This window comes from Colossoma macropomum, unplaced genomic scaffold (assembly GCF_904425465.1).
Source record: "Colossoma macropomum unplaced genomic scaffold, Colossoma_macropomum, whole genome shotgun sequence".
NCBI classification, from domain to species: Eukaryota; Metazoa; Chordata; class Actinopteri; order Characiformes; family Serrasalmidae; genus Colossoma; species Colossoma macropomum.
In genome coordinates, this window is record NW_023494798.1 from 5,538,732 (window position 1) to 5,557,798 (window position 19,067).

General features: G+C 40.8%; 1 protein-coding gene across 1 annotated transcript in view; it reads right to left on the bottom strand.

Moving 5' to 3' along the window:
- LOC118818473 (ATP-dependent DNA/RNA helicase DHX36-like) overlaps positions 1-16,389 on the bottom strand; it is a 66,149-nt gene extending 49,760 nt beyond the window's left edge. Inside the window, exons 1-7 of the mRNA XM_036585740.1 lie at positions 16,129-16,389; positions 13,490-13,629; positions 11,670-11,910; positions 11,519-11,557; positions 11,074-11,244; positions 10,544-10,623; positions 3,621-3,695 (exon numbers count right to left, since the gene is read on the bottom strand). Of these exons, the coding sequence (XP_036441633.1) occupies positions 3,621-3,695; positions 10,544-10,623; positions 11,074-11,244; positions 11,519-11,557; positions 11,670-11,910; positions 13,490-13,614 (731 nt within the window). The 5' untranslated portion in view covers positions 13,615-13,629; positions 16,129-16,389. The remainder of the gene's footprint in view (positions 1-3,620; positions 3,696-10,543; positions 10,624-11,073; positions 11,245-11,518; positions 11,558-11,669; positions 11,911-13,489; positions 13,630-16,128) is intronic.
- Positions 16,390-19,067: the final 2,678 nt, after the last annotated feature.

Consider the following 19,067-nt stretch of genomic DNA (forward strand, 5'->3'; position numbering starts at 1 on the left):
GACTTCCACATTTCCCTTTAACTGCCATTTCTTTGGCCCAATCCCCTTTCTTATTTTTACCCCTACCCCTTGTTTTCGCGTGTTACCTTGCCCTTTGGTACTGAGTTACAGGGTAATGGTTGAAATCTTCCCCTACGAAATGGATCAGCCCTCAAATATAAAAGAGCATCACTTCATTAACAGCTACCAGCGCTGCTCTGTAGGCGACCCTGCCAGTCTGCAGTGACAGCAGAGGAGGGTAAAGTTCAGCTCCTCACTGCTGGGCTTTAGTTACATTTAGGGCATCATATGACCTCAAAGTGGGGGGGGGCGTTATTTATTATCGCCCTCCCCTAATTCTTCATCGATATAAAGCTGAAGTAGCCACTTGGAAGCTTCTTGTTTGAATCTTCCCATTCCACCTTAAATGGTGCTGCAGGTCTGATGCCAGCATGTAACTGCTGCACCATTTAAGGTGGAACAGGAAATTTAGCTAGCTAGCTACCAAGACATTGGCATACCAATAGTGCTTTTTTAATGCTTATTATGAAAGAAAGAACCATAATACACTGAAACGACATTAAAGTAAGGTAATACAGTGGTTATCATCATTTTCAACAGAGAAAATACAATCCTGCCTTTCTTTATTTCTCATAACTCTGTTTGGAGTGAGTCTCTGAAAACCTCCGTTTGGAGGGCCATGTAGCCCTAGGGTCGAGGGGTGAAATGGGATTGGGCCTTAATGACATTCTGGACAGTAGACATTTCAATCTGATATCTTTTCTGCTTCGTAGGTATTAATTAGCTTCATTTTCAGATCCTAAGTCATCTGCTTAGAGGAGCCCACGGTATTGAGTGTTAAGACAAGGTTTGAAGAGTCAGATCATTTATTATTATTCAGTTCTTGGGTGTAGTTAAAGGCACAGACCCCTTGCTTCATAAGCACATTCACCGACAGACAAGCCTGCCAAACGTGTTTAACAACCAGAGAAAACAGAGAAGCCTTAATCCAAATCAAACCTGCTTACAAACGGACTCCCAGCTGTGTGTCTGAACTCACCAGTACAATCACTGCTGCTGAGATCTGTGACCTCATGAAGAGATTCCTAAACACAGAGCTGCAGTGTAATGAAAGGAGTATATCTGACAGCAAACTAAACACACATCCTGATAAAGGATAAAAAAACATCCCAAGAGACTGTTCCACAAAACACACGCCCCAATTAAAACCTAAAACAAAGTTCTGGACAGTACTATTGCGCCCACTGTGCTCTGTGCATGTGAGGTATGGGGTCCAGTCAATAAGCAAAATTAAACTAGAAGGGACAAGCATCCCACAGAGTCCCTGCAGCCAGAATTCTGTAAAAAACACACTAAATGTTCAGAGGAAAACACCAACAAATGCATGTGGGGTAGAAACAGACCGATTTCTATTCGTTATATCTTTTCAGAAACAAGATTTTCTTAAATTTTGGATGTCAAAAGCAATCAGTACACTTGTTTGGGTTACACTGCAATATAAAGCAGTCTAAGGCTCTATAAGAAAGCACTGTGTAATACACAAGCTTTTCTGATGTAAATTCCCTCAACAATTCCTATGCACACTTATGCAATTAGTTTCTCTCATATGCTGCTCTATTCAGTATGTCTACAGTACTGTGCAAAAGTCAGAAACCACCCTTCATTTATTTCTACTCCAATCAAAACAACCATTGAGTACAATTTTTCATGTTTCAATATATTAAAATGATCATTGTGATACGTCTTTCCACTGTATGCAGACAACTCAATGCTATGGGTCTGAAAGGATGTGTAGCTGTCAGGAAGCCTTGCTGAGAAAATAAAATATATAAATAAAAACAAATAAGCAGCTGGTGTTCTCAGAACAATGGACTGACCAATCCAGAGCCCAGACCTCAACATCACTGAAGGTGTTTGGATTGCTTGGATCATGAGAATCAGAAAATACAACCAACTTCTAAGACTGAACCTTGGAGGCGTGTCTGCAGATTTCTTTGCTAAACTGAAAGTGAGTCTCCTGAAAAGAGTGGAAGCTTTAACCTCTCGTAAAACGCTCGTGGGTATAGTTTTTCCATCTGAATTTACATGCCCAAATCGCAAGGCAAATTATTCAGTAACTGCATGAAATAAATGGAATTTTTTTATTTTTTGTACAAGTTCCCTTCATATTAACAGAGAATGTGTTTTATGATCACACATATTGCTATGCTTACAATTTACTGCTAAAAGCCAAAAATCTAACACGCTCTTTGTATTATTTTATAAAAATAATTTTTACAGAGCAGATCACTGAGGAGACGCCATCTGAGATCCAGTTTATAGCTCAGATTTGTGGAAAAATGGGTCAACTTTCAGTAGAAAAGCTTCTTTTATTATAAAGTTTAAAAATTACATTACCATCTATTTGACTGGAAAGAAGACACCTTCCAACTACAGTTTCAGCTCTCATAAGACACCCACCTTCTGAAATATGAAAGGTATGAACTAAAGAATATGACGAAGTGCATTTTGGAACCACCTGTGGTTCCAAGGAGTTGAAAAGGTTAATAAAGGCAAAGTACAGTGACTTAATACTGAAAAGTTTGATATCATATTAAGTTGTTGAGACTTCGGTCGTGGGCTGCAGGTTAGGGAACCAGCCTTGTGAGCGGAAGGTCGCCAGTTCAACCCCCTGAGCCGACAGTACGTGACTGAAGTGCCCTTAAGCAAGGCACCTAACCCCCCAACTGCTCCCCAGGCACCGTGGATAGGGCTGCCCACTGCTCTGGGCAAGTGTGCTCACTGCCCCCTAGTGTGTGCATTCACTAGTGTGTACGTGGGTTTTTCACTGCGCGGATGGGTTAAAATGCAGAGGTGAAACTTCCTGCTTTGGGTCTAATAAGGGTAACTAACTAATTTAACTTATTTTCTGTTTTTGTCCCTGTAGCCATTTTAACTGTTAGCACAACCAGCTAGTTCGTGTATCCAGTCTGGCTTCATGACTAATTAAACCACTAACCTCTAAAACATACTGGTCTCAGGGCAGCACTGCTAAAGCAAAGCCAAATTTGGAGTAAACCATACAGCACACATCACTTCTTTACTAAAAAGAAGGATACATAAACAAACAAACAAACAAACGGCTTTCAAGTTTGTGACATTTTAAATCTTTAGCATTAAAATTGAGTAAAAACGATAAACACAATTTGTGATTAACTAAACAACACAATTAATCAGGGTTACTTAATAGTTCCCTCTAAATATAAGCAATCTATTCCCAAAGTTTCACCTGATAACTAGAAAACGGTTCATTTTGGAACAGTCGACTGTCAAACTGTTGATAATTCTTTTTTTCTTTTATCCAAATGTACTGCTGGTGTCTGTATATGTGAAAAATGTTTTTACTACAAACTGTTTCCATTTTACAAACGCTACACTACAAACTGTATTGTTACTGTTATTATTATTAACCACCAGCATTATCCTACCTGTTATTATCACCTTACTATCAATTGCTTTGGCAACATTGTTTGGAAGCAGTCAGGCCAATAAAGCGAGCATTGAATTTAATTGATTTGAATAAGAGAGAGAGAGAGAGACAGAGAGAGAGATATTGGGAGAGAGAGGGAGGAAACACTCACGGATCAGAGCGCAGCCACTGAAGAATAATTCCCGTCGTACAATACAACACCGAGCCCTGTTTCCGTGGTAACCGGCTGGATAGCAGAGCCCACAGGAGGAGGAAGAGATGCCCGAGGTCGAGACGTGGAACAGAAAGCAAGATTTTATTACAATCTTCACCAAAATAAATGAAATCACAACATTATAACAAAAACCAGTTCATTTTTAAAATGTATTATGTGACTAAGACTCTCTCTGCACTGAGTCAGATCACTGAAGAGGAATATGTCTGTGCTGGAAAGAGCTACAAGTTAGGCAAGTTGACTCAAAGCTGAATTTCCCACAATCCTCAGAATTCATTTTCATTCAAGCTCACAGCAAAACACCAGAAGTTGAGGCCACACAATAGCCCTTGTTCATCATTGTCAAAATACTGGTCTTTGCAATAGTGACATCGCAGAAGGCTACAATATGCAAATGAGCCCTCTAACCAATCACAAGTCAGACAATGTTCACACTGTGTGATGTCAGCTGTGTCGCTCTTCCTGTGGGGAAGCAGAGTGATTGAGCAGTGAAGTGGTTCTTCAATAAACAGCTATAAAGCATCAAAAAGGGTTCTTCTATCGTTATGATGTCAAGCTTGTAACAAAAAAAGATACGCATACATTATATAGAACCAAATACAACACATTTTCCATCAATCTGAAGAACTATTTCATAATGCAAAGAACCATTTAAGCATGCAAAAGGATCTTTGAGTGTTCATTGTTCTATATAGGACCACTGTATCTACTAAAGAACCCTTGAAGAACCATCTTTTCTAATAGTGCAGATTTTAAAGAAGATATTACATCAGTATTATGCCATCCCTATAAACTGTTCGGGTCATTTACATTAATGACATCACATTATTCACTGATTTCATTATTATCTTTTAGGAACGCACTAAAATTTTGGCCACAACAACCAAAAATGGCACCTCCAGTTTCCAGTCAAAAGAGAAAAATGTCCAAAAATTTTGGCTGGGAGAAAAAAAAAGAGAAATATTGATTAAAAACACCTTGTTTCCTTTCCTGCACTGGCAGACAAGCTCAAACAGTTTGAGCAGCAGCGGATTAACAGTGAAAACTGTGTGGAACTATTTCACGGTTTTTAAGAAGGACATTAAACCAATGTTATAATCGAATTATAATCGTTGTTCATGTCAAGGATCGAGAGGGGGAACACTGAAGAACGTAGGCACATGCTGTGGCCTACAAACTGCAACAACTTTGCATGTTCATTTTCATTTTTACCCGATTTTCTCCCCAATTTAGTCGTCTCCAATTCCACCCGCTAGTTAGGACTCCCCCAATCACACGATACTATCAACGCTAGGAGGGTGAAGGCTAACACAGGCTTCCTCCGAGACCTGTGAAACCAGCCACCGCTTCTTTTCGAACTGCCGCTCACGCAACGTCACTGGACAGCCGAACGCGCTCGGAGGAAAGCGCCAACCGCCAGATCTGTTACGTCAGTTAACAGACGCCTGCGCTGACTAGCATCGCGCTGAGTGATGGGGGGAGAAGGAGGGGCCATCCTACCCACCCAGAGAGAGCGAGGCCAATTGTGCTCTCTCGGACTCCCGGCTACGGACGGCTGTAGCATCACCAGGGATCGAACTCGCGATCTCCTGATGACAGGGCCAACGCTTAGACGGTTGCGCCACTCGGGAGCCTTTGCATGTTCATTTTAAGTAAACTGTTTTTATTTACTGTTTTATTTGGTTTTCAGTCCATCATGACTGGAATTTTAGTTTAGGGCAAGACTTTTCATTTTGGAGCATCAGTAGTAATTTATCTGTTATGTGCCAGCCTACCACCAGATATAAAAAAAAAATAACTAAACAAACTAAACAAAATTATATATATATATTATATATATATATATATATTTTTTATATATATAAACAGTATAAATATATAAAGTATATAAGATATAAATACATGGTGGACCAGCTCGGGACAGCACCACATTAGCTAACGTGGTGGTTACAGTTATGGAACGGCAACAAAATCTGATTTGTATGATTACATTCATGTCCAACAGGGAAAAAAAATATTCATAAAGCAAGAGAGAGAGAGAGAGAGAGAGAGAGAGAGAGAGAGAGAGAGAGAGAGAAACAGAAGAAAGAAAGGAAGAAAGAAAGAACGAAAGAAACAAACAGATAGAGAAGGAAAAACAGAAAGAAGAGATAAAGAAAGAAGATGAGAAGAAAGAAGAGAATGAAAGAAAAAAGAAAGAAAGAAAGAAAGAAATGACAAAGATAAAGAAAGAAAAGATATAGAAAGAGAAAGAAAGATAGAAACAAACTAAACAGAAATGAGAGACAAAGAGAGAGAAATTTAAGGAGAGAGCAAAAGAGAAAGAAAGAGTGAAAGAGTGAAAGAATGAAAGAACGAAAGAAAATAGAAATGACAGAGAGAGAGATAAAGAAAAAAGAAAGAAACAAAGAAAGAAAGAAACAAACAAGCAAGCAAACAAAAAACAGAAGTGAGACAGAGAGAGCGAGAAGCAAAGACAGAAAGATTAGATAAAGAAAGAAGATAGAGTGAAAGAAAAAGAAAGCAAGAAAATTGAAATGACAGAGATAAAGAAAAGATAAAGAAGAAATAAAGAGAAAGAAACAAACAAACAAAAGTGAGACAGAGAGAGAGAGAGAGAGAGAGAGAGAGAGAGAGAGAGAGAGAGGGAAAGACAGAAAGGAGATCAAGAAGTGAGACAAAGAATAAAATGAAAGGACAGAGTGAAAGAGTAAGAAAGAAAAAAGAAAAAAAAACAGAAAGCAAACAGAAATGAGAAAGAAAAAGAAAAAAAGAAAGAAAGAACAAAAGAGAACAGAAGAAAGACATTTTGAGAGGGAGAGAGAGAGAGAGAGAGAGAGAGAGAGAGAGAGAGAGAGAGAACAACTGACAGAGTCCTAATCAGCACCCTCTCTCTCACTCTCTCTCTTTTTACACATCCAGCTCCCCAAAAAGAACCAATTTTCTCCCTCAGACAAAACAAGCTCCACTGACCTCAATGGCTGGGATTAATCCAGGTTTAGATACTCAGGCTGGGATTAATCCAGGTTTAGATACTCAGGCTGGGATTAAACCAGGTTTAGATACTCCGACTGGGATTGATCCAGGTTTAGATACTCCGACTGGGATTGATCCAGGTTTAGATACTCAGGCTGGGATTAAACCAATTTTAGATACTCCGACTGGGATTGATCAAGGTTAGAACCCTGACTGGGATTGATCCAGGTTTAGATACTCCGACTGGGATTGATCCAGGTTTAGATTCTCCGACCGGGATTGATCCAGGTTAAAAAACCCTGACTGGGATTGATCCAGGTTTAGATACTCCGACTGGGATTGATCCAGGTTTAGATACTCCGACTGGGATTGATCCAGGTTTAGATACTCCGACTGTGATTGATCCAGGTTTAGATACTCAGACTGGGATTAAACCAGGTTTAGATACTCAGACTGGGTTTAATCCAGGTTTAGATACTCAGACTGGGATTGATACAGGTTTAGTTACTCAGACAGGGATTGATCTAGGTTTAGATACTCAGACAGGGATTGATCTAGGTTTAGATACTCAGACAGGGATTGATCCAGGTTTAGACACTCAGACTGGGATTAATCCAGGTTTAGACACTCAGACTCGGGATTGATCCAGGTTTAGACACTCAAGATGAGATTAAACCAGGTTTAGATACTCTAGATGGGATTAAACCGGGCTTAGATGCTCAGACTGGGATTCCTTGTGCATCTGTACATGAAAGCGTGAGGATTATGATGAACAGCCAATCATGATGTCGCCACAACAGAAGGATAAAGAAATCACACGACCTAAATAAAGAATAGAGAGGAAAGCATTTATACTGATAAAAGCAGCGCTGTTAACACTGCTGCCAGGCTTAGAGCCAACTTAGCCTAAAGTTAGCTGGGTAAACAAGAAACACTGCATTGTGGGATTGTGATACCCCTGGACTGAGAATGTTGAGAAGATTATCTGCATAATTAGCATCCAATCTTTATCAATACATAAAATAGCCAGTTATACAGTTTAAATTTAGACAGCAGCTTGTGGCAGCCAGTGATGTTAGCTGGCCTGTATTTTACTCTACAGCACATTAGCTAACCTGCTTAGGGCCCCTAAGGCTGGAACTGGCCCTCAAACACCGTGCTACCCCACAGGAAGTGCAACACAGCCAACAGCATCACATTACACAGTGTGAATGAGTGCACTGTCGGGATAGATCAGTACAGGATTGGCCATGATAGGATTCTCGGACGTGACAAAGGCCTTTACACACCGAACACGATGTATTCTTTCAGTATTTTCGGACGCCAGTTAATTAATCAGATCATGTTACTGATAATATCCTGCAAACCAAACAGGATTTTTCAAATGATGAAAACACGACGTTATTTTATTCACTCTCTGTTTGATATTTGTAAACTTTCTGCAGCAACATGATTTGTCTTGTTTACCCCCTGCTTTCCCACAGATGGTGTTAGCATCTCAAATGGAGCTCAAACTGAGTTCCAAACATCCGAGCTGGATCCGAAAGCTCTCACAGTTCTATTCCTGAATGATGTGGTGAAACTCTCTGTGCTCCTGCTGCTGCTCCAGCATGGAAAGAAGCCCACTCAGTGTCAGTTTGCCTGGTTTGCGAGGAATAAAGGGGATCTTTGTCACTTGAAGACATTCTGGATGTATTTTTGTTTGTGTTGCAGCACGACACGGCCTTTTATTCGTTTCTGATTATGGTGGGTTGTCATGTTTTTCTCAGTTTGAGATGTGGTGGCTGTAGGTGGTTGTTTCTAAAAGACACTGTATCCATGACGAATGAGTTTCATACAAACCAAAAAAGTGAAAGTTTGACTTGCACTGAAAATGTAAAAACAGCAAGTATTAATACACTAATAAAAAAAGGTTGATCTAAATGTGACGTTCCATTTTTGAAAAACAAGCTTGAACCAAAAAAATTGGTCACCTGTGACAGGAACGCACCTAGTGCAATAAGATAACAGCTGCGATTCGATTTGCCATGGACTGGACAAGTTTCTGGACACAGACGACGTCAATGTTCATCAAAGAATTGCACGGTTCAGCCAGATTTTGTGGATGCCTTCATGCCATCTTACTCTTTGTTCCATGTAGCCCCACAGATTTTCAAGAGGATTTAAATCTGGGGATTCAGTGGTCCAGTCCAGATGTGTGAATGCTCCTGAATGTTCATCACGCCAATCAGTGATATTTGCAGCCTTGTGGATGCGAGAACCGTCATCTTGGAATACAGGGATAGGAATGTTATGTTGCTCATTAAGATGATGAGCAAAAGGCAAAACCTGGTTGTCCAGCAGCTCAGTGTCGGCACAGTGGCTCAGATTTACTGTCACCTCAACCAAAGGACCCATTTCCATATAATTAAAACACCCTTAAAACATCACAGAGCTCCTCCAACTTGACCCACACCTATGATGAACAAGACTTCATTCACCTACAGGCAGAAACGAGATTCATCTGACCAGATAACACGTTTATAGTCATGAACAGTCCACTTTTTGTGTCTCTTTGTCCACTGTAACCGGACAACTCGGCGAGCAGAAGTGAGCAAAGGCCTCTTGCATGCCACTCTGCGCTCCATATGTTCATGGTATGCAGTTCCCTGTGGAGAGTTCTTTCAGAAATTGGTTGTGAAGGACCTGCGTTGACTTCTAGAAGCTATTGTTGACTGGAAGCGAAGCCATTTTTATTCACAAGCCGTGAAACGCGCCCACCGTCCCTGTCTGTCAGTTTCGTCTTTCGGACACAATTCTGACGAGAATTTCCAGTAGACAGAGATTTTTGCCACTGCTGGTCGATCCGTATGACCGTACGCTTCGACACACTGGCAAATTCAGCTACTTCCTTCACACTGTGGCTTTTGGCACCCAAATGCAATTACTCCTTTTAGCCAATCATTAACATCTGTTTGGGATCACACATTGAACATGGCATTCCCTGCACTGTACCACCTTTTCTCAATCTATGAATCCTGTCGTGCAACCTGCAGGTATTTATAGCCTGATCATCCTCGTGCAACTCCATCTGCAGGAGCCTGAAGTTACTACCACCTTAAACACGCAAGATGACTAATTTTTTGTCCGGGGGGCTTAACTTATGTCTACATATTCTAAAAAAATTAAAAATTAATTTAGGTTACACAAACCCAGCTGTGGCCCCCTAGCATTACCACTGTGGCCCACAGGTTGAAAACCACTGCACTAGCAGAGTACAAAAAAAACAGACAATATTTCATATGAGGGTGGGTTTGTTCGTCTGCATTGGCTAGCATTGCGCTGAGTAATGGGAGGAGAGGGGGAGGGCCATCCTACCCACCCAGAGAAAGTGAGGCCAACTGTGTTATTTATTATCCATCTACTTATTATTATAATCAATTATTATCAATTCTAACAATGGACGCACCTGATCACCACCTTCAGATGATTTTAATACCCCTCATTAATGAGATACTAAATTGCAAAATCATCCAGTCAGTCTTGAGATAATACAGTATTTATTTTCAAACAACAAAACAACATCTGATACCGAAAAAGGCATTTGACTCTCTCAATCAAAAGAGTTTCCTCCGCTGTGACAGAGACAGAAACGCCAGCAGTTGAGTTCATATGCAACTGTTAGGGCTCTCTCTCTATCTTTCTCTTTTTCTTCAGCTGAGGAGTTTCTCCCATGTTACCATCCGGAATCCTATTACTGTCCAGCGTCTCCCCGAAGACTCAGCTCAGACTAACCGTCCACACTTCACAGGATAATTGGACACACTGACTCACTCTCTGTGTCAGAACAGGGACTTAAAACCAGCAATGCTCTGATGACCACTGAGCCATGCATATATGCTCACCTCTGCAGACGAATCTGATACCCGCAGGACCGCCCCTCTCCGACAGGCTCCGCCCTCTCCGCTGCAACCCTCTCTGCCACCTGTACAGACACATAACAATTAAAAGGGGAATTCCAGCAATTTTTTTTTCTAATCCAATTGTTTTGTCGACTTATTTTTCGAATAATAATTTACAATCCTACACTAAAGCTAACACAGCTCACATAACGTCGCTGTCCAACAAAAAACGTGTCTCCATTTTTGTTGATTTTCTATTTTCTACATCATTTCAACACACCAGCTGTCTTTCTCATTGTATGAACATTTCATGATGAATGGACCAATAGAAATGCTCTAAAACTGCTTGGAATAAAAGCTCTTTACAGTGTTTTGCCTTTTCCTGTAAAGTTGCTATTTTGGAGATACTTGTTTTTCTTTGGACAGCGACGATAAGGAGCCTGAACCCTACTAAAGATTTAGAAAACATGCCTTACTGATTGGCATTCAAGCCAATCAAACCCATGTGACCTAGGCTGGCCAATCATACTCACGGATATGGCGCTGATGCGTCTTGGCTGGGTGCACACCACCCTGCAGAGGGAGCCCAATCCACGCTGGATGTAGTCGTCTAGGATAAACTGTGTGACCTGCGTGGTTTTGCCGCAGCCAGTTTCACCGCTGACCACCACCACGCGGTTCGCCTCTATCAGATTCACCAGCTCCTGCACTCACAGTACAGACGTATCATGTTTAATGTTGGGGTTTCAGGCTTGTTTTGTACAGTCGCGTATTAAAACCTCAGTATATTGAACTGCACCACTTGTTTAATTGTGCTATGCATAGTCGATGTTTTGGTCACTTGTACTGTGTTAAACACGGGTCAGTTCGAGGTCCTGGAGGAGTTAATGCCAGATCGTCAGCCTAACCCTTTGACACAGTGCTGAATCATCATGCATCCTACTGTTTGCAAGGCAAGCATACAGTGAAGTACTTTACCTCTCTCATGCCGTAGGAGGGCAACTTCTCTCTGAATTTCTGTAAAATAGAGTATGACAGCTGCTGAGATCAGGCAGACAAAGCCTGATAACAGGTGATAATTACATGGAGAATGCTAACAATAAAACCAATGATGACGATTCTCTCTCACCAGCATTTCCAGGTATTTTGGATTCTCTAGTTTAGCTTGAAAATCACTCCTCAGCTCTGCATCCAGTGACGGCTTTTGAACCAAATCTTGAAACAGATATTCCAGATCTCTTTCGTTGGGTTCCTCCTTCACTTTCATCTTCATCTCCTCCTTTTCTGTCTCCCTCTCCACCTTTGGCTCGATTTTTGTCACTTTCACTGGCTGCTGCTGTTGTTCCAGAGGATCATCCCCATCAAAGTAACTGAAAGACAAAGGGATTACCAGGACCAGCGTTATGGCATTTATGATCATGTATAAAAAAACACGTTTGTGACTGTTAGTACAGTTTATGTTTGCGACAGTCTGTATACACGCTTAAAAAAGATGGTTCTTCAAGGGTTCTTTAGTAAAGAAAAAGGTTTGCATAGAACAATGAAGACTCAAAGAAGCCTGTGCATGATTAAAGGGTTCTTTGTATGAGAAAAAGGTTCTTCAGATTGATGGAATATGTGCTGCAGCTGGTTCTATATAGAACCTCTTTGAAAAGCGTTCTATATAGCACCTGAAGGGGTTGTTTTTAATGTTAAAAGCTTGACATTGTAACAACAGAAGAACACTTTTTGGTGCTATATAGAACCCTTTTCAAAAAAGCTCTATATAGAGCCATCTACAGCTCACTCTTTCTCTTTCATGGCGCAAAGAACCATTTAATCATGCAAAGGGTTCTTTGAGTGTTTATGGTTCTATATAGAACCGTCTTCTTTCTTAAAGAAGCCTTGAAAAACATCTTTAAGAGTGTATTTCATGTAAATCCATAATTCCAATACTTGCTTTCTCCAACTACAATTTTACAGCTTCTTTATGGTAACGTCATTTGTGTGTTATCGGATATTTATACAACAGGTAGTTCCGACCACGCAAGCTGATTGGTTGAGAAGCGTTCTAACTGTGCTGTTATTTCGCCATAACATCACGTTGCTAAGCAACGACTTTGACAGCTGTAGGAGACGCTCAAACCATTTGAATGTTTTTACTTCTTACTTTGCCACAAACAGAAAATGGACACTTAAGATCACATTTGACCGACAGCCGATTTGGTCCGACTCTGAAGATGAGACGACACTAAATTCCCAAACTGTCATCACCACTGAGCAGCTTTTCAGTCGGCAGCTGTGACAGAAGAACAGCTAAACAACCTGGAATCAGCCAGAAATGAACCCAACACCATTCGCCAAACTAAACGGGCTGTAAGATGCTTTACAGACTGGCTGGAACAAAACAACATTAATACTGATCTGGCAAAAACTGACAAAACTGAGCTAAACTTGATATTGTGGCAGTTTTATGGCTCAGTCTGTACTTCAAAAGGCAAGACTTACAGCAGACTGTGCAGTGAGTGGGCGGAGCTCGTTACTCTGACGTAGCAACAAGCTGCTTGTTAAGGAACTATAATTTGGTGAAGGAACTGCGAACATTAAAACATATTAAACGTCATCGCAATAACACACTCCCTCTCGTGTTCTACTCCTGAAGAACGGGACATTTTTGTCTAACAACAAACACACTGAGAGGTCGAAGCTGCTTTCAAACACATCATTTTCACTGTAAATGTGTGTGTTTCTCTGCTCATATTGCTACCCGGTGTCGACCAGAGGAGGATGGGCTCCTCTCAGTGTTTCTTCCTCTTGCTCTTAGGAAGTTTCTCTTGCCACTATCACCACTGGCTTGCTCATGGGTGCATGGACCTGATTTTTTTTCTGTAAACCTGCTTTCTTTCACATCCTAATGAACAGTTATTTGAACACTGGGATCTGATCTTGGCTCCGCAGCAGTAGGCTCACCTGTGGCCGCTGGGCTCCTGCTTCATCTGCTGGTACGGAAAGGCAGAGGGGTGAGCTTCTTGGGGCGGCCCTCGCTGGACTGAATTCAGGAGCTGTGTGATGTGCTGCTCTCTGGATTCATCCATCTGGACTACAGCTCTCTGAAGATGAAGAGAAATACCTGTCAGCTTAATGCAATAAAGGTTCTCCTTCACTGGAAAAAAAAGTCAAGCACATGCATTCATATCATATCCAAAAGCGTTGGTAATGACTATGCTACCCTTTCGTTCACAGGTCTGCCTTTTAATTTCCCCAAAATATGCTGAATGAAGACCTGCAGCGACTGATAAGATTACTAACTACCATATTGAATTAAGGCTGACAATATTAAACAAACAACAGTCACAGCTTTATGTTTTCACCTACAGTATTGTGTTAAATGACCACACTGTTGATTAACACTACGGTACAACGTTAGTAAAACACTGAATGAGCACCAGCTCGTATAATCTCTATAGAAAAAGCACTGCCAACAGAATGGGATGCTCTGGAGAAGCTGCACATGAGTCTAGGGTCACCATGGCCAATGACAAGCATAGGCAAAAGCAATATAAAGCCACCCCCGGCACAGCAGAACTGCATTCTCTGGAGTGATGGAGCTCCATCCAATACCTTTGGGATGAGTTGGAGTGATTCAGAACTGACCATCCAACATCAGTACCTGACCTCACTAATGCTCTTGTTGCTCAATGCAAATCCTCACATACAGTCATGTGAAAAAAAATTAGGACGCCCCATCAAATATTCACTTGTTTATTAAGAAATGTTCACATATCCATGTCTAATCTTGTTTTTATTTATCTCTGGAAAAGAAAGTGATTTAACTGCAGGTAAACAACAAAAATTAACCCTGTTTTACTCATTAAACAAAAACTATTAACAAAAATGCGTATTCTAACTGAGGAAAAAGTTGGGACACCCAACCCCCTAATAGCTAGTGTTACCCCCTTTGGCTGAAATAACTTCAGTGAGACGTTTCTTGTAGCCATCTAAGAGTCTCTGACATCGGTCTGAGGAAAGTTTGCCCCACTAATCAGTGCAGAATTCTTTCAGCTGTGAGATGTTTGAGGGGTTTCTTGCATGTACAGCCCGTTTCAAGTCACCCCACAGCATCTCAATGGGATTAAGGTCTGGGCTTTGACTCGGCCGTTCCAGGACTGTTTCTTAGTTTTCAGCCAGTCCTTGGTGGATTTACTGGTATGTTTTGGGTCATTGTCATGTCGCAGGGTCCAGTTCTGCTTCAGCTATAATTTTTTTACAGATGGCCTCACATGATCCTCAAGCTCCCTCTGATACACGGTAGAATTCATAGTGGATTCTATGATGGTGAGCTGGCCAGGTCCTGCTGCAGCAAAGCATCCCCAAACCATGACACTTCCACCTCCATGTTTCACAGTTGGTATGAGGTTCTTTTCCTGGAATGCTGTATTTGGTTTACGCCAAACATGCCTTCTGTTATGTTGTCCAAATAATTCAATTTTAGACTCATCTGTCCAAAGAACATTATACCAGAAGTCCTGGTCTTTGTCTATGTTCTCTCTGGCAAACTTCATGTTGGCCTTCATGTTTCTCTTTGAGAACAAAGCTTTCCTCCTTGCACACCAGCCATGAAAGTCAAACTTGTGCAGTCTCTTTCTGATTGTAGAGGTATGCAATTTTACATCAACAGTAGCAAGAGCCTGCTATAAGTCCTGTGATGACATTTTAGGGTTTTCTGAGACTTCTTTTAGCATCTTCCTGTCTGCTCTCGGGGTGAACTTGAGTGGACGGCCAGACCTGGGCATGCTGGCAGTTGTTTCGAATGTCTTCCACTTGTAGACTATTTTCCGGACAGTGGGAACGGCTGATTTCAAACTCTTCTGAGATCTTTTTAAATCCCTTACTAGACTCATATGTTGCTACAGTCTTCTTTCTGATGGCCTCAGACAGCTCTATCGATCTCACCATGGTGTTCACTCTCACTTCAACAGTCAGCAGCACACCAAACTAAATGTCTGAGGTTTAAATAAGGCAAACCTCCTTCAAAATGCTGAGTAACACTGTTCTAATCATGTGCACCTGATGAGATACAACTGTGTGATTTTAGCCATTTTAAGTGGGAATAAATGGGGGTGTCCCAACATCCACGCACTTAAAAAAAGATGGTTCTTCAGAGGTTCTTTAATGAAAGGAATGGTTCTATTTAGAACAATGAGATCTACATAGAACTATTCACACTTATAGTTCTTTAGACTGATGGAGACTGTGTTCTATATGGTTCTATATAGCACAAAAAAGGGTTCTTCTGTTGTTACAAGCTTGACATAACAGTGGCAGAACCCTGTTGGCTGCTACATAGAACCACACATAAGACATTTTCCATCAATGTGAAGAACTGTTTCACCATGCAAAGAAACATGTAAGCATGAAACGGCTGGAAACAGAGCTCCTGGTTCCTTACTAAGGAACCCTTGAAGAACCAAACGCTTTAAGAATGTAGTGTAAAGCCTTCCCAGAAGAGTGGAGGCTGTTCCTGCAGGAAGGGGCAGGACTTCAGATGAAAGGCAGGTGTGTGGAGAGTTCTGAGTGCATTTTGCCACAGACTGATATTAACAACTCACCGATTTTCTCTCTGCCTCGTTTCTCTTAATGCCTCCCCATTTGGCGTACCAGAGTCCTATCTCCCGTCCTTTCAGGTGAGGCGGGTGTTTTCCCCGTCCTCCTCCTCCTCCTCCTCTTCCTCCTCTACCTCCACCTCGGCTATGTTCCTCCTGGTCCTCCCAGCTCGAGTTGCCCCAGCTTCCTCCGCGCTCCCACCGCGGCTCTCTGTCTCCTCGCCACCCTCCTCCTCCTCCTCTCCTCCTCCTCTCCGACCCTTTCTGTTACCACCGCCGTAGCTCATGGCGAAGGAAAGCCCCTCTAGACTGCTAGTCTGTGGAAATTTCAGGCTGTTTCAGGCATTAAAGTGCGCGGAGAACGTGCGTCGTCGTTGTTGTTGTTGTTGTTGTTGTTTTCTTGGCGAGACAGAGAAGAGAGAGAAGGAACGAGGAGCCTTTAATATATTGATATTTAAAGCCTCTAGTTTATTTCTTAAATCATAGAAACGTCCTAATGCGTGTCCCCATCACTCGTAAGGGCGCGAATGGCCGTGTCTGCTGGATTTTGCATCCAAAATCGTTTAAATATTCCTCCCAAAATGAAATCTGTCCTCTTCTTCGCACCGGTGAGCGACTCCGGCTGGTCGCACAAAGATGACGTCATGTGTTTCCAGCACTCGGGCGGCGGCTTATGACGCAGTTATGTACATACGGTTCGGGGTCTCGGGAGCAGAGAAGCTTTTTTTATTATTTAAACTTTATTGTCTAAAATTATTACAATATTTTATGTTTTTGCGGTTCGTTAACTGACATAATTATGTTTGTTCTACTGTATACTGAATTTTTACGAATGTAATGATAATAATAATAATAATAATAATAATAATAACGATAATATTAATAATAAAAGGAGCAGAAAAGCAGCGGGAGATTAGAACTAGGCAATGTGGTGAAAACTTGCTTGATATTGAAATATAATGATACCTCACGGCTTCACGATGCGCTGTATGCCACGATGTTTATTTCTTCTGACATCTGATCAGTTGGAACAGAGGAAAAAGAATCAGAGTGCCACAATAAACAAATGAAATAAAAACAATGAATACAATTATTTCTATTCATCATTTCACATCCTTGTTCCAATCAAACAAGAGTAATTATGCTTTTTTTAAGTACTGACGATGTCTACGATATACTGAAAGACACGGTGGTTAAAGAAATAAAGTTAAAGACATGCGTTCCCTCGCAAAAAAATGTGTTCCCTCGCAAATGTTTTGCATTCCTTCGCAAAAAAGTGCGTTCAGCAAGCAAACGTAGGACCAGAGGAGCCCAACGACATTGTCTACATCAGAGCTTTGCTTTTAGCATAGCTAACGTTAAAAGCTGTTTTCCCAGTTTCGTCTGTGCTGAGTTTATTCAGCAGTTGTTCTCTGCAGTCTCTGTAAATGTAGTTTTTACTGTACGAGGACCCTCAACCTCAGTTTCAGTTTGAGTCACTAACAGCAGAATCATGTTTGATTTTGAGAAGCGATACTGTGTCTTCATATTTCAATACAAGATTAACGTAGAATTCAATGAGCTGCTTCATGTCTGAGCTTAAGCGAAGCACAGCTTTTGCAAGTGAATGCAAACCATTGCATCGTAATGCAAAACATTAGTGAGGGAACGCAATTTATTTGCAAGGGAATGCAAAACATTGTGAAATAATTTATGAGAGTAACGGTACATATTGTCATATTGGCCAGCCCTAGGAGTAACTGAGCTAAATTACTGTACTTAAGCATTATTTTATAAAATTTGCACTTTATTTGAGTTTTATTGATAGTGAATAACTTTACTTATGTATATATATATATATATATATATATATATATATATATATATATATATATATATATATGTGTGTGTGTGTATTACATCTTCAATATTTGTCTTAATTTAAAGGCTGAAATAATACATGTAAAGCTGTAAATGTCAGCTGTCAAATATAAGTGTTTAAATGTAAACTGAGGGTCTGACACTTCCCTGCAGAGACTGTTCACAGCTTAAACGGAAATTCCACTATTTTTCCCAAATGTCTGAATAATTCCATCCTTGAGATGTAAACACGGTCATTCAGAGTGGTTTGATATGAAGTGGCTTATTGTAGAGAATGGCCAAGCTGGCTACTTTGCTTTTAGCTCCAGCACTAAACTAAAGCAGAAAAATTTGGACTCTAGACATGTCTTGGTTGTCTGATCAAAATGGAATTACTACATTTAACTACATGAACTTCCCACAAATGGTTTACACTGGAATTAATCTTTTATCTAAATTGAATTCATTTGATCTTAAAGATACATCCTTTTTTTTCACTTCCTGCATAGTTTACCCTTTGAGATATACACACAGTGATCCACAGTGTTTTCCACAGAACCAGAGGTCACGATATCTACAACACAAATATAGACATATAATTTACTATTCAAAACCACCAGTGAACCAACACGTCTCCTGAGTTATTATACGGTATGTTAATGATGGTATAATAGTGCTAAATCTGAAAAAATAAGTTTTCTGTAGCGACTATTTTGCCTTAAAACAGGGGTCGGTAACCCAAATGTTCAGAAGACCCATTTTGTCCTTTTCGCAAAAATCTATCCACCTTGTAAGCCACAACATTTTATGTCTGTTTTACCGTGTTGGCTGTAAAAATGTCTCAGTGTGTGCTGATGTACTATTATAGGCTAAAAGATCTAATATAAACATAAACACAGACTTACTTTGCTCTGCTTTAAGCTTTAGCTCAGCTGTAGCCGCTTTTCTCGCATCTCTGGCAGGAAACTTGTTCAAAAGTTCCATTCTTGTATGTCTCTCAACATTCGATTTGTTATGAGGCTGAAGTTGCTTCTCATTCACCAGCTTCTTGTTTGAATTTTCCCTTTCCACTTTAAATGGTGCCTGAGGTGCCAGAATGTAACTGC